At 39.1% G+C, this 15,949-nt stretch overlaps 1 protein-coding gene across 4 annotated transcripts in view; it reads right to left on the minus strand.

The window, feature by feature from the left end:
* The window catches only part of LOC133661661 (mitogen-activated protein kinase kinase kinase kinase 2-like), a 37,879-nt gene that overhangs the window by 9,057 nt on the left and 12,873 nt on the right, over positions 1–15,949 (minus strand). The window contains exons 2-24 of one of the 4 annotated variants that reach the window (XM_062065041.1): positions 15,819–15,876; positions 15,659–15,749; positions 15,523–15,587; positions 15,387–15,442; positions 12,758–12,805; positions 12,638–12,680; positions 12,486–12,558; positions 10,477–10,608; positions 10,325–10,387; positions 9,276–9,357; positions 9,101–9,211; positions 8,956–9,034; positions 5,787–5,845; positions 5,659–5,708; positions 5,312–5,350; positions 4,945–4,978; positions 4,228–4,384; positions 3,999–4,156; positions 3,777–3,818; positions 3,516–3,600; positions 2,319–2,398; positions 2,184–2,244; positions 1,989–2,112 (exon numbers count right to left, since the gene is read on the minus strand). In XM_062065041.1, coding sequence (XP_061921025.1) covers positions 1,989–2,112; positions 2,184–2,244; positions 2,319–2,398; positions 3,516–3,600; positions 3,777–3,818; positions 3,999–4,156; positions 4,228–4,384; positions 4,945–4,978; positions 5,312–5,350; positions 5,659–5,708; positions 5,787–5,845; positions 8,956–9,034; positions 9,101–9,211; positions 9,276–9,357; positions 10,325–10,387; positions 10,477–10,608; positions 12,486–12,558; positions 12,638–12,680; positions 12,758–12,805; positions 15,387–15,442; positions 15,523–15,587; positions 15,659–15,749; positions 15,819–15,876 — 1,790 coding nt within the window. Of the gene's footprint in view, positions 1–1,988; positions 2,113–2,183; positions 2,245–2,318; positions 2,399–3,515; positions 3,601–3,776; positions 3,819–3,998; positions 4,160–4,227; positions 4,385–4,944; positions 4,979–5,311; positions 5,351–5,658; positions 5,712–5,786; positions 5,846–8,955; positions 9,035–9,100; positions 9,212–9,275; positions 9,358–10,324; positions 10,388–10,476; positions 10,609–12,485; positions 12,559–12,637; positions 12,681–12,757; positions 12,806–15,386; positions 15,443–15,522; positions 15,588–15,658; positions 15,750–15,818; positions 15,877–15,949 lie in introns of all 4 variants that reach the window. The other 3 variants (XM_062065040.1, XM_062065042.1, XM_062065039.1) reach the window with 3 other exon arrangements.

The raw sequence follows: 15,949 nt of genomic DNA on the forward strand, positions 1-15,949 counted from the left end.
GCTGGCTGGCGTAGGTGGAGCGCTAATGTTTTTATCACAGCTCTGTGAGGTCCCGTTGCTAAGTTAGCTTCAATGGCGTCGTTAGCAACAGCATTGTTAATCTTCGCCAAGCTGGAAAGCATCAACCGTGTATTTACATGTCCACGGTTTAATAGTATTGTTGATCTTCTGTCTATTCTTCCAGTCAGTGGTTTATTTCTTTTGTTTATATCTGCATTTGAGCCCGATGCTATCACGTTAGCTCAGTAGCTAACGTGTTTCACCGATGTATTGTCGTGGAGATAAAAGTCACTGTCAATGTCCATTTCGCGTTCTCGACTCTCATTTTCAAGAGGATATAGTATCCGAGGTGGTTTAAAATACAAATCCGTGATCCACAATAGAAAAAGGAGAGAGTGTGGAATCCAATGAGCCCTTTTACCTAAGTTACGGTAAGAGCGAAAAAAGATATGTTCTGCACTGCACGCAAGTCCTTCACTTTCACGTTCCTCATCCACAAATCTTTCATCCTCGCTCAAATTAATGGGGTAATCGTCGCTTTCTCGGTGCAAATCTCTCTCGCTGCTGGTGTAAACAATAGGAAAATGTGAGCAGCCTTTCCTCCGGTGTCATCACGCTACTTGCGGTAGGGGCAAGGCTTTTTTTTGTCAGAGACCAAAAGTTGCGAACTTTATCGGCGTCGTTCTATACTAAATCCTTCCAGCAAAAATATGGCAATATCGCAAAATGATCAAGTATGACAGAATGGATCTGCTATCCCCGTTTAAATAAAAAAAATTCATTTCAGTAGGCCTTTAAACACAGTGGGCTTTTGTGGTTGCACCCAAAGAACAATTTACAATTTTATATATTACATGTAGACAGCCATAATCTATGATTAGGTCAGAATAGAAGAAAATCAAAAGCTTTACAGGCATTATGCTATATGATTTATGGTTGCCACTCTTACTCTGTGCTTTAAGACAAATACAATCATTAGTAAATACTAAAAACAATACAATGGCTGACACTACGCAGATAAGACATGTAGCAGGTAAAACACACATTGTTAAAGATAAAACACAAATTGTAGCCATTTTTTAAAATAAAATTCAGTCATTTCACTTGCATTAGTTTGCGCTACGTGGGCGTTTTTAACTTTGATAATATTTAGCGACAAGCCAAACAGCTGTACGCGTCTACGTACCTGTATGGGCACAACAAGAGAGCTGAAACTAATTTTGCAGGTCTGGATGATTGTTATTTAAATGTTTACCTAAATTTGAAGCGCAGGTGGTCAGACTGTGCAGCGTGGTGCTTCCGTGTTTGATGTGTCACCTTGATCGATAGCTTTGAAGCCCAGATACCTCTATATTGTGCTTCACGCACCTTCTTTATTAACCAGTAGAAATGCCTTTATTTGCCATTTTTCCTCTCCACACTGTTTCTCCTTGTGTGCTTGGTAAGTGTGCGCGCTGACAGACTAAACATGCTCCTCAGCTCTGTACATCATGGCCGCACGGCAGCATGCGGATGAAGAAAAAGTACATGTATTTTTAAAAGGCAGTATAGTATCGTTTTCAATTAATTAGTACCGTGGTACTTTTAGTGCCGGTATACCGTACAACCCTCTTGATGGTTTACCCTTTTACAAAGATATGAACAAATGCTGACCATGAGTCCAACAACGACATCCCTACTGTCAAATATTGAGGTAGAAACATTCTGCTCTGGGGATTTTTCTGACTAAAATTCCTCCTGTGCTGTTTGCAACGCTGCTGGCAAACTCCAAGAAAAATCAGACCTCCACCAAGTACTAAATTACAATATAATTATTTACCTAAATCAAATACAAATTAATCTATGTGCTTCAAGGTTTTTAACACTGGCTAATAAGCATATTTGCATAGTGTGTGGCGACTGCTGTGACATACTAGCGGCCTTTTTCAATCCTAGCACACAATTTGGAGTTCAAAGTACGGAAAAACATAACGACTGCTTGGTCCTACCTGGTGCCGATCCTCTCTGTGAAACGACTTGTGCCGAGCGACAGACTGCTGTGTTTCTTCTGCAAGTGTCCCTTCTGCTCGAAGAGAGCGGTCAGACTGTGGGAATAAAGCTGAGACGACTTCCCTGCCGGTTAAATCAAGGTGTGAGTGTTGCCTGGAACAGTTTTTATGACGTTAAACATACTTAAAAGCTACCTGATACGGACATCAGCACGTTGTTCATAGCGTACAACCACGTGCATCTCTGAGGGAGCAACTGTGGGACGATTATAGTTATCATGAATATTCATTCATTATATTATCATGAATATTCCATAGTTATTTCCTTACCTTCTCTAGCGTATCCTCATGAAGTTCATTCAGGTTGAGTGTATAGATCCCCTCCTCTGTGCCAAGAATAAGGTACTGATCTGATTGAGACATTTCATCAATCAAATGTCTAAACTTTTTTAAAAATAAATATGAAATACTCACAAAAAGCTTTGGATATTGGGCTTTCAAGTGAAATTTCAGGATGAACTAGAGATGGGATTTTGTCTTTTCAAAAAGCCATTCAAAAGATTGGCTCGTAATTATTGTTCTTTTTTTTAATCTTGTTTTTTGTTATCAAACAAGCAATCATTGGTAGTCATAAGATAACATTTACACCAATATTACTTTAATGGTGGGATTCATTCTAAAATATTGAAGATCATTTTATTTTTGTTGTGTTTTTATTGTAATAATTCCATCAGTGGTGTCATATTCCCATTCTTTGACAGTACTATTACTAAATTACTTAATTGTCCCTCTCTCACTTAAAACATTTTGTAGCACAAGATCATTTAAAAAAATACAGAAAACAATACACAAAAAATAAGAAAATAATAACATATATAAAAAGGTTTTTTTTTTGGCCAATAGGGGAGACCAAACCAATGAGAACGAGCTGTTCTGTATCGTGGCCACTGATTGGCTCAGCCTCAGCAAGCTTTACTATATTGGATTAAAAGAGTGTAAAGGTAACTAAAGGGTGTCTTAGTGGAAATTCATTTATCGCGGTTATGTCAGGAACTAATAAAATTTGAAACCTGGAAATGCACATGTCCAACTGTTGAATGTTTGTTTACTTGTTGCACAACTTGTTTTCTAACAAGGGGCTGAACAGGTGTGTGATCCATGAATGGACCAATACATTTCCTGTTGCTTAGAATTGGTATTTAAACAGTTCTCTTCATCATGCAGTTCACATTTTGACTTCAGGAGATGAAGAAGACACCTAACAGTTAATTATTGTGAAAGTTCAAACAGAATGTCTTTCACTGAGCTTATAGTATCACATGGTTGAAAAATAGTTACACAAAAGTCTGGAAAATTTAAAAAAAAGTCACCTGAATTTAGCCGTTCAGCTTTTTGTTAGAGAACGGTAAGTACAAAAAGGTGTTAAACATTAAACAGTTAGACATTCAAAATTCACCCGTAAAAGTGCATTTGAGGTACACCCTGAAAGCAAAATATCCCAAACTTTTTGTGAGTAGCGTATTTTACCTCTCGTTTTGGGGAAAATCCAGGTGACAGCAGAGTGGATTTTGAGAGGGCAGCCATTGAAGACTTTGGAGAAGCAAGCCCCCATCTACATCACAGACAAAGAAGCTGACCTCATTGTTTCAATATATTCTACTCAAATTGACATATTTGCATTGAGATATCTGTGACTATGTCAACATCTGGCAACATTCTGTCATATGCAGACTGAGGAGGTGGAAGCAACTTTTGGGGGGATTCCATGCGGTTAGATTGGACACTTACATGGACTTGGGGGGTAGGAGGAAGTCCATGAAAATCAGCCCTCTAGAAATATCAAAAGGTTACAAAATAGGGTAGGACAAAACACAAATTAAAATAAAAACCTTACTTGGTTAAAAGATTCTTAAAAAGGTTACAAACAATTCTTAAAAAGGTTACAAACAAACGATGTTAGCGTATGAGACAAACACAGAAAAACAACATTAGGGGAAAAAAGTGGCTTACAGAGTCTTCAGTCTTCCTCAGCGTGCTCCATTCCGGCGAGAGCGGAGTCTCCTTTTTGGGGGAGCAGACAGTGCTGGCAGTCAAAGCGCCCCCCGCAGGCAGATATGGGTCACTGCAGCGCTGCCTGATGTCTTGTGTGGCCGAGCACCTTGCCAAAACTTCTGACGGGAAATGTTTTTCTCAATCCTATGCAGCTTTCAAGAGGAAAGGTGAGGTGGCGAAAAGCTACCAGATGAGCCGGTGGAGTCCGACGTGACAGAAGCATCCGGACCCAACGTACAGATCGGCCTCTGTGTCGCATCTCTGTCGCTTGTGTTGAGGCTGAGAGAGCAAAAGGCTGGCAGGGAGGCTGTCGTCGGACTGAATAAACCGCTTCTCTTCCCTCCCTGGAACATCATGAAACATTTAGAAAACAACAACAATGGAGTGACTGCAAGATGTTAGCAAAATACATAGGAAGACAACCTTTTTAGATGTAACTAAAGTAAGCACTGTACATATTTTAATAATCAGCATTCATATTTTTAAGGATTGCATGTCAAATAAATACAAATTAAATTAATGCCCAAAATAATCTGTACATGCAATTATCTATGTGATGATAACAATAGTAACTATTAAGGATGTTCCGATCAGGCTTTTATGCTGCCGATTCCGATACAATATAACATTTGCAGACTCTCCAGACCCTGGACTGCATCCTGCTGTGTCTTTATTTTTTAAGCAACACCATTTGGCCCTCAAAGGTGTCTGTCGAGAACAATTCCGGCCCCTCAGAGAAATGCTGGACCTCTGGCCTAGCCTTTAGCCTGGCTGTCACGCTCTGTAGTGCTTTATGCTTTATTATTGAAGGCAGAATGTCAGATAAGTTGGGATCTACTGTACTTCAATTAGCAGTGAATGAGGCTTTTTTGTTTGTTTTTGTGTGCATGTAGTCAACACTCACATCAGTAGATGGCACCCTCCTAATGGTTAAACTCCTGAAAGAAAAAAAAGGCGCAAACTAACTAATTGGGTCAGAAGAAGTGACATAAGGGGATTAGGAATGACACACTTTAACCAGGGCAAAAACAATAAAAAGAAGACTAGGACAACAAAAATACTAACACAAGAGACAAAAAGCAGACAAACTAGTGGGTTTGTGGTGGATCACAGCCAAAATCCAGATCATGAGTACGGCAGGATTTGAGAGGGATTGGGGTCTGGATTTACAGAAGGGGAGGGGGTAGGGGAACACAAAGCCACTGAGGAGGTCAGGGATGTTGAAGCTGATGTTTACAAAACAACATCATCATGGCATGGGCATGGCCTACCTCAGCTGCAGAGCTTGCTCCACACATTCCAACAGGCTCCTGCAACAGGAAGACCTGCTGTTTATCCGACTACAGGCCTGGCGGCCCACAACAATGGCAGGGAAGGACCCGGGGGGTGGGGGGGAACATCTCCTGGTCCTCTAAAACAGCTCATGATGCTGACATTTGCACTTTTATCCAATCTAAGAACACACACTCTCAATACTGAACCCCTCCCAGGCAGATTGGAGCCAATTAGCGGCCATTAGAATCCTCAATTCTTCTCTCAGTTCCCAGTGGCACACATTCTGTTTACAAATCTAAACTAAAGATTACTTTGGGTAAAAGAAAGACAGAAGAATTCTTACGGTGAGTTGTCTTCATCTCCAGACAGACTCCAGTCGTCATCGTAGGAGCCCTGCTGGGAGGACGATATATTTGGCATTTTTGTTGCAGGTGTCAGCAAGCAGAGCACTTGGCTGTAAATGTCTGTTACCAAATCAGGGTAGGGTTCAGTGACTTTTCTCAGTGGGGGTCCAAATTTCACTTGGTCAACTACAAAATACAAAAATAACAGTCACATGCTGGTAACAAGTGCAGACGTTAAAGCATCACTAAGAAACAATGTCATGTGTCCAAGCTGGTCCACCAACATCATTGGCCCGCACAATTTATTACGTCAGCATGTCCCTGAAATGTCCTATTGTAGCTTTAAATGTGGTTTAGTAGCGTTCGGACCCATCAACAGCAGCTTCATTGATCGTTTGCTGCTGGGCCGAGTGTGGCGTAGCGTACAGTGAGCAGAACAGTACCAGCGTGTGTCACACACCACTGGCATGTCCTCTCTGGCGTCCCACATGTATGGACCAACTGAGGGGCATTTGTCCTCCTCTGTGTCATGCAGATGACACCATTGAATATCGAGACAAGGCAGCCACTCTTGAACACGTGATATGTTGTCACATCCGCTTGTTGGAGCTACATATTCCTTGAGAAACCCGCTTACAGGACACATTTTAGCACGCTTATTATGTTTTGTCCAGGGACACAATCCAATAGAAATGTAACTTTAGAGTAGAAAGTGTGCAGCTTGTATAGCAGTATAGATTATAATATCCACTGAAAATGAGTCAACGCACATCCATTGTCTAAATACTGGCAACGCGAGTTAGTTTACCTCACAGTGAACAGATAGTGTCCTTGGTGTGAATATTTAGTGTGAGAATTATTGTTATTTAGCACTGCCTTAATCCTTTTGGACATGAGGCAGCCGCACATTTCAATTGGGTTCAGGTGTGGAGGGGACATACTTGGACACTCCATCACCTGTTTGGGCTCCCTTTCATGTTGGAAAACTGCCATGCGGCCCAGTTTCTGCTTCACAATGTCACTGTACATGTTGAAATGTAATGAACCGAAGCTTCCTTGTGCCAGCAGCACTCGTGCAGCTCCAAACAATCGCCACCATGCTAGACTATATCAACAAACATCTTGCTACTCACTTATGTTGCCAGCTAGACAATAATGTATGTGTTGACTCATTTCAAGTGTATGGAAATCTATACTGCTGCACAAGCTGTACCGTGACTACTCTAAAGTATACCCAAGTTCACTTTCTATTAGGGATTTATGCTGCGGATTCCATTGAGTTAGATTAGCCAATACCAATACAGATACCGATCACATATATTGCTTGGATTTACATGACGTCACGTTCGGCTCATTAAATATGCGTGGTGGTCAAGCCAGCGTCTGTTCTCACTGGATACTAGGCGCCATTTAGCCTTTCTCGAAGAAAAATGCCCTATGCATGCATTGTTTTCGGCTGTACAAACCGTTGAAATTGTGAAAATGGTAAACGTTTCTTTAGTTTCTCGAGAGGTAATCAAGAAGGGCGGAAGAGTGCAAGATTTTATGAAACGACGACGAGAAAAGTAGCATGAACTCCAGTACAAGGGAGCAGAGTCGAAGAATGCGAGTTTGTGATCAGTGATCACTTCGATAAAGGTTTGTCTGATATACTTTCAACTTTTAGTATTTCCCATTTGTCTTGATATTATTTATGTTTTATCTTGTTTCGGATTTCTTAAAATGCATTTTTGCTACGTGTGTTTCATAAAGCTCGAAATTGGAGAGTCTAAATAAAAGAAAGCAAATGTGAGCAAAATCTAAACGTTTACCAAAGGCAACAAACACGAATGGTGTTTTCAGCACATACACAATGTTGAGAGCTGCAGTTAGTAAGCGGCGCGTGCAACAACAACAAAGCTACAAACATGGCTGTGGATGCGAAGGTAAATCATGAAATGCAACTTTACCCGAGCAAAAACAATGCATATTTATCCGGGAGAGTCTTGATACCATTTTCCCTGACCGAGCCACACACAAAGAAGTTGTGACCTTCATGCTTTTCCAAGTTTTCATCTGTTTTGTCGTGTAGACTGACGTTGGAGCGAAAGATAGTTTGATATATCTGGGAACTCGATCGATGGATAATCCTTGATATCAATCGACAAATCTTTTTTGATAACGTATATAGATAGATGTTTTGCTCGTATCTGCTTTTTGCAGGAAGATCTAGGCCCCTTGCGCACTGCCGCACAACGGCCATCTTGGCTTGGTTGACCACCACTGTCTTTCACTTCTGGGAAGAAGTCATGTGACTGAATACAAGCAATTAACTGTAAATTGTTCATTTTATTTATTGTGAGTGCTATTAACAGTTTAACAATATCAACACAATATTTAAACTACTTCCTTGTTCTATTTTATTACATTCAATTGAACAAAACAAAGTCAATAGTACACAATAACTAAAAGCAAAAACTATTATCTATATGTAAACTACTCTTTTAAATCTTTTTTGCTCTCAAAGTTCTCTGGTGTCAAGGGAATTATTCACTGAGTTTGTAAACATTAACAAAAGAAGCAAATAAAGATTATGAGGAAAATAAAAATATCAACCTTGTCACTCTATCAATCACATTCTGTTGCTACTCTTGGTATCAACATCATCAATGTATGGATTGATCCATCTAGTGACAATGCTGACACAGCAACAGTTGTTGTTATAGTATCCACTAATGTACTTTTTAATCTCCTGTTAATATCGGTTTACTTTCTTCTGTGATGTGGTTTCACCTACATTTCCTAAAATGTACTAAGCACTTATTTCTTCTGTTGCTTCAAGCTAGTTTAGCGGTCAGTTTAGCTATTAGCATGCTGGCTCCCGGCTTGTGTAACATGTTCAGCTTCATTCTAATACTTGATAATGACACTTGATAATGATACTTAATAATACATTCAGTTTGTCATAATTAAGGTGATTTTTTATTAACTTATATGAGTGTCTCCACACTGTGTCTGGAGATACAAAATTAGCTTCTAGATTATCAATCAGGGATTAAAAATTAATACAGTGTCAGCCAGAGGGGATCTGCGTTTGTGATCGACATTAAAACGCAATAATCTGCAATGGCGATCACATACTTTTTCATGACAATCGCCCGATACCGATCTGTGGCCTGATTGATCGGCACATCCCCACTTCCTAGTCTTGTTTGTGATAAGATTTAACGGAATAAAAATTATTGCTTAAATTTGAAGACCGTATTCACTTTTTTAAGACAGTTTTTGTTGTTCAGTTGTGTGTGGACATCACTCACATTGCTCTTCTGACACGGTCCTCTCCACAGGCAGATGTTTCCCTGCAGAGCGGATCTTGTCGGGCGCATCGATCCCAATCTGTCAACAGTGTTAGCAGCTGATATGTAAATATCATCATGGAAAAGCAACTCGTCGACTGCCAACCTCCAGTTCGTTGTCGTCCATGTCGTGCGGGGTGTGCAGCTCGGGGTTGTTGGCCATGTCCAGTAGCTCAATGACCAGGTTGCGCGTCAACAACTGCGTCACGAACGGATGCTGGGGGTGGAGGAGGTCAAGGATCACGTCCTGGAAATGCAAGACATGACTTGGCAAAGCTCACCTGTAGCAGCGTCTCAGCAGATGGCCTTTTGCGAGGGTTTTTGATGAGCGCCATCTTCACAAAGCTCTGGAAGGCCGGACACCTGCAAAATGAAAAGAAAGCTGACTAAAAGGACTCTTTTTAAGATGCTTATAAGCACCAAACGTGAGACGCATCTATCATCACCCTCTTTTAAGGAGTGCTCGCTTTTGAAGTTGCCTTTCATGACTTACATATATACTGTATATACAGTATATATGTATGTATATATATATATATATATATATATATATATATATATATATATATATATATATATATATATACACTGTATATACGGTATATATATATATATATATATACACACACACATACACACACATATACACACACACGCATACATATATATACTATATATATACTGTATATACACACATTCATATATATACATATATATATACACACACACACACATATATATACAGTGGGGCAAAAAAGTATTTAGTCAGCCACCCATTGATTGTCAATGGGTGGCTGACTAAATACTTTTTTGCCCCACTGTACTATATATATACTGTATATAGACACACTCATATATATAAACATACATATACACACACACACACACGCATACATACATACATACATACATACATACATATATATATACATATATATATATATATATATATATATATATATATATATATATATATATATATATATATATATATATATATATATATATATATATATATATACACACATATTCATATATATACATATACTGTATATACACACAAATATATGTATACACACATACACATACATACATACATATATATATATACCTGTATATATATATATATATATATATATATATATATATATATATATATATATATATATATATATATATATATATATATATATATATATATATATATATATATATATATATATATATATATACAGTATATATAAATATATATTTTTAAAAGCTCTGCACTTAAGCTTCTTCACTGATTTGGAATGATGGGACATTTGAGGGTGAGAAAAAAAACACTCACCATTTAGTTTTCTCCTTTAGCTTTGGTGGTTGAAAGCTGCTCTTGGACATCAACATCAAAGCCCTGAAACACAAGAGCACAAAGAGTTCAATGTGGCTGCTGACCACAAGCCAAAACGAGAAAAAACAAGGCAGAGGTCTGTGGTGCCACACCTCATTGGGTGGAGGTCAAACATGGGGGGCTGGAGCTCGGCCAGCTCGATGGCTGTGATGCCGACGGCCCAGATGTCGCACAGGTGGTTATAGCCGCCCTTCTTCTCCACGGCCGCCACCTCTGGAGCCATCCTGCACACACACAGGAAGCAGAGAGTCACACATAGATGTCATGGATAGATGGCTGCCTAGAGGGAGATCACGTTCCAACAAGCTGAGAGAATTATAACAGACCGTGCAAACTACGTCCAACTAATACATACATGCCGCAAAATGATAATGTAATGTTACAACAGCACTGTTGTTGGAAGTGTCTATGACATTCACTCACTGGTCCAACAGGAATGAAAATAAAACAACCATCCTTGTGCACAGGTGACAGGCATGCACATTTGCGCGATACACGTATGATTGACAACTTCTGATTGTGATAAGTGTAAACATGTATTTGAAAAACCTGTTCTCTCAAACAACTATTGGTAACATATCCGAGCTGTATGTGGTGTTCTTACAGTTTAGGCTTTCAAAAAATGTAATTTGGAGTAGAGGTGGGATTTATGGCTCTTTGAAGAGAGCCGGATCTTGAGGAGCCGTTCCTTTAAAAGAGCCGTTCAAAAGACTCGCTCCTTTCTATATTTATTTATTTTTGAAGCAACTTGTTTTCATAAAGGAAACAATCACTCGTGGCAGTAATAAGATAAACGTTTGGTCAATAAATCAAAATGTATACATTACAACAATATAGACACTATATGTGAGAATTATTTTGAATATTGATAATTATCTAATTTGGATTTTGTTTTAATTGTTAACATTCCCCATTTTTTGACAGTGATGTCACTATGTCCGCTTTACCTTGTATGTCATCACCCCCGCGGATTGCGTGGAAGTTCATCAAAATGCTATGTTTCCTTCGACTTTTGTTTTCTTTTCCAGATGCTAATATCTTTTTGTAATTCCGAATAAAGTGGATAGTAGGCTGCAGTAATTTCAGGTGTTTTTTAAACTCCTCCCCTAAGTGAGCTGTCTGCGTGAGTGCGTGCGCAGGATTGCTTACACATGAATAGAGCCTTCTGGGATGACTAACTCGGTGAAGTCATTACTCCTTCAACATATAAAGACAATAAAGCTGTTCTCATTGTCATTCTGAGATTCCAGCGAGGGCAATTTGCATAAAAAACGGCTTTCAAACGAACGCATTTCAACAGCAAATCGGTTCTTATCGATCACTTGAAGGACCCGACTCGTTCGCGAACGTCACATCTCTAATTCAGAGCCTTCTGCAAACTGAACCTTTAAGTTCCATCCATCCATTTTTTACTGCTTGTCCCTCTCGAGGTCACGGGGGGTGCTGGAGCCTATCCCAGCTGCATTCGGGTGGAAGGCGGGGTACACCCTGGACAAGTCGCCACCTCATCGCAGGGCCAACACAGATAGATACAGGCACTAAATCAATCTGTGGTTGGAGTTCCTCAAGGTAGCTTTCTGGAGCTTTGTTGTTTGCAGCTTACTGTGTGTGGTCAGGGCCACCGCAGGCTAAATTGGGGCCTAAAGCAACATTTTTGTTTGAAGCCCTCCCACTGAATTTGTTTTCACACTTTTTTTTTCATTTGAAATTAGTTTTATACATTTTTAAAACGAACTTGAATTGAATATTATGCATGTTTTACAATAAATTAAATTCATGTTCAATTCAATTTAATGTTCAATTATAATATTTTGTGTGTAAAATAATAATTTTATCATTGTCAAAACATCAATTCAAAAAACCTAGTTCCTCAACTCCGACTGGGATTTGAACCCAGTATTTTCTGACTTACAAGACAAGCCTTAATTATGTAAGACAGCAGTCTTACCAGTGACAGAGCAGGAAGCAGGTAGGAATACGCTTGCAGTAACATTTCATATGAAGCACTCATTTTTACATGCGCTTCGTCATGCATAACGGGGCCCGCACGCACAGTCTGTGTTCGGCCTGTTGGTCGCGGCGGCCCTGTGTGTGATCCTACCAGTAAGGCGTTCCTATGAAAGACTTCCTTTTGGCCACAGAAGCGCTGATCTCTGCAGCCACACCAAAATCCGCTGAAAAGCACACGCACACACATAATCATGACGGTCATTTTATCAATACTAATTGTGTTGGAAGCAGGTCATAACTGACCAAGTTTGACGTCTCCTCGCTCTGTCAAAAGGATGTTGGCGCCCTACAGGGAACACATTGCATTTTTAAACATGAAGCATTAAGAAACAACCAAAAAACATTGTAAATAAAAAATGTTACCTTGATGTCTCTATGCATTTTGCCCGTTTCATGCAGATGATACAAACCCTGGAAAAGTATATAGAATGTTGCATTATAGCACAAACTCCATCCATCCATCGATCCATTTTCTACCGCTTGTCAAACTAATGAAGCAAAATATTACCGAAACAAATGGTGCCCTTCAAACACACTTCTATTTTGTAAGTATTGCATTGGTGTACTCAAGTGCAGGGGTCTTCAACATTTTCCAAGCCAAGGTCACCCAAACTAATAGAGAAATGGAGCAGGGACCCCCTGCTTATAGAGCTTGTAAAAAAGTGTGTTTCAAATTTAACTGGTTCTAAAGATACATTCTTATTGTACAATACTCACCTGTCTCTCCTCATTGGAGGAACAGGCGAGACCTCGGGTTATGAGACAGTGAGTTAAGTTTTATAGTGCAAGTCTGATTTTATACCTACCTAAAATATACATAAATTAACTACTAGGTCACTCACAGTATACATGAAGGACATATAAAATACACTAATAAAAATAATAGATGCAACAATTAAATGAAACGGTTGTAAAATAAGAACTTTTGTGAAATACTTTTCTGAGACACCTATTTACATCCAACTTTGTCTCTCTCCCCATCACGTCACACATTTCAGTTGTCAAGCGATCCAAAACTAACCACACACTTTCTCAATACAAGTGCTATGCTCTACATCCGGTCTGACTGCATCGAATTTAATAATAAAATTAGAATATATACGAGTTACAGATTATAAAGATATAGTAAAACTTCACCTGCAGTGTTCAGTATCCAGCATGTCATACTGGTTGAATTTTAGGTTAAAGTTACTGAATCGATTTCAACTCACTGAATCGTTTCAGATCGTATTGTTTCTAAATAAACTAATATCGCCCCTGAATCATATTGCAACCTCAAATTAGGATTTGAATCAGAGTTGAAACGACTCGTTACACCCCTAGTAAACAGGAGTAATCAGAATGAAGTGAAGCAAAAGGAACAAGTGGGCGTGGTCACAAAAAGGGCATTAAGAGTGGAGATTAAGCGTGAAAATCACCAGCATGTAGATTACGGTGGATTAAGTGCAGATTATAAACGAAACCCTGAACAAGGTCGGTCATATTTACAGATAGTGCTTCAAACACAATGTATCTGCTGGAAAACACATGAGTAGGTGGCCGACAGACGCAAAAGTTCAGCAAGGTCCAAATGCTCCAAACAGAAAGAAAAAGAAAAAACAAACGAAGACCTTAAAACAATTTCACAGAGAAAATAAGCAAATAAAAATTGTACAATCACATCAACATGCTCTGGTTCTCATCTCTATCATGAGATTGGTGTGTTTTAAGTTATCCCTACTGTCATTGTTATGCCACTGCTAAAACTTCGAATAGCCCTGAATTGGCGTCTTTTTCTTGAAATGGCTAAGGGAAAGTTTTATCGGATGTAAGAATTGTCTATCTAAATCAGACAAAGTCAGCAGTGGGAATATATTCTGTTTTCTGGGAAGCTAAAGACCTTCGTCACGGTCGATGCTCCTTGGCCATTTCACATACAGCTGTTTTGTGACCCCCAGCCACCGACCACTCACAACAGAGTAGACGTGGTCGCGGAAAAGGCTGCTGAATCTGAGCATGAGCATAAAAATGCAGATTTTCCCTGAATGGTGCACAACTTGTGATTTATGGAATATTGAATTCAAATAAACTTACAATAGTGGCCCACAGGGATATAACATAAAGCCCTGAAATGAGAAGGTTATGGCCCTTTTAAGTCTTTGAAAACAGATATCCCTGTTGTGTGGTGCCCCTGATCATAGAACGCCGTACTGCATACTAGGGGTGCTCAAAAAACAAAAACAATTCACATTTATTTAGATTCTAAATCGATTCCTAATATTTAAAAATCTACCCAAAAAAATGAAGTAATAACAAATTATTTATAAATATTTTTTCAATAATAAATTTTTTATTTCTATAATTTTTTTCCCCCTCCATCTCCGTGCTTACTTGCTGTGCGTGTACATCGTATGTCAGCAGCCAAGAGGAGCTGTGTAAATTGTAAATTTAATACCAAATTATATATTGCGAAAATCGATTGAAATCAAGAATTTTGTTGGATCGATTCTGTATCGACTCATCAACTCAGGAATTGGATTCATTTCAGATCATGAGTTGTTCCCAACCCGACTGCATATGGTTCGAAAATATGCTGTACAGTTGAAACAAGGACACTGGGAACAATGTTTCATAGGTAAGACTTTTTTTCCCCACAAAAAAAATAAAATGTTTATTAAAAGCACTTGTTTTCTAAGGTGGCAATAAAGTAAACCACATGAAAATGTATCAAGTTATGAATTATTTTCAATATACATCAGAGTGTATTGCATTTCATAAATGGGAAAATGACCCCTGCTAAGATGACCGCCACGTAGACACGTCGCTTAGCATGGCTGCTACACTGCGCTGACTTACAGTTATATAATTACGCCCCTGAAAACTTGGCTAACTTCATTGTAATTTGGCTAAACTTTTTTTTGTTGCATGTGTTTTATTGTGTTTTAGGTTTTGGATCGTACATGAGTCCTTGTGATGACGTTATGTAACATTTCGTAAAGTAACCTTGTTTTACCTGGAGAGTCTCCCTGCACACGTATGCAATCTGTTTCTCCTTCAATGGGCCGGTCACTGTCCAAAGCAATAGGATTAATAAAAGGTCTGACAGTCAACAAGAAAACAACATAAATATAAATATACAGTATTTGTACCATGGTATATATCCTGAAGGGAGCCTCCCCCGCAGTACTCCATGCAAATCCACAGTTTGGTGTTCCTGCCGAGTGACACAACATGTCTTAACCGTTTCACATAATAAAAAAAACATGCTTCAAGAAGTAAAGGCACCTGTGGTAACTGCCAAAGTAAGCCACAATGTTTTTATGCTTGCACTCCTTCATCATGGTGATCTCCTGTTGGATGGATGTGATGTCATCGCCTGCACAAGAGGACAAGCAAAATTTAAAATGTACATAATAAACACCCTAACGCACACTGCGAGACTGACCTGGGTCCAACTTGACAATCTTGATGGCTGCCAGTTTGGATGTGCGGATGTTGCGAGCCTGGACGAGGAAAATAAGACGGTGCTCAATATAGAAAGATTGGAACCGCGTCAAAAAAACCTCCCGTGCTTAT

The sequence above is a fragment of the Entelurus aequoreus genome, linkage group LG12, assembly GCF_033978785.1.
Source record: "Entelurus aequoreus isolate RoL-2023_Sb linkage group LG12, RoL_Eaeq_v1.1, whole genome shotgun sequence".
In the NCBI taxonomy this organism is placed as follows: Eukaryota; Metazoa; Chordata; class Actinopteri; order Syngnathiformes; family Syngnathidae; genus Entelurus; species Entelurus aequoreus.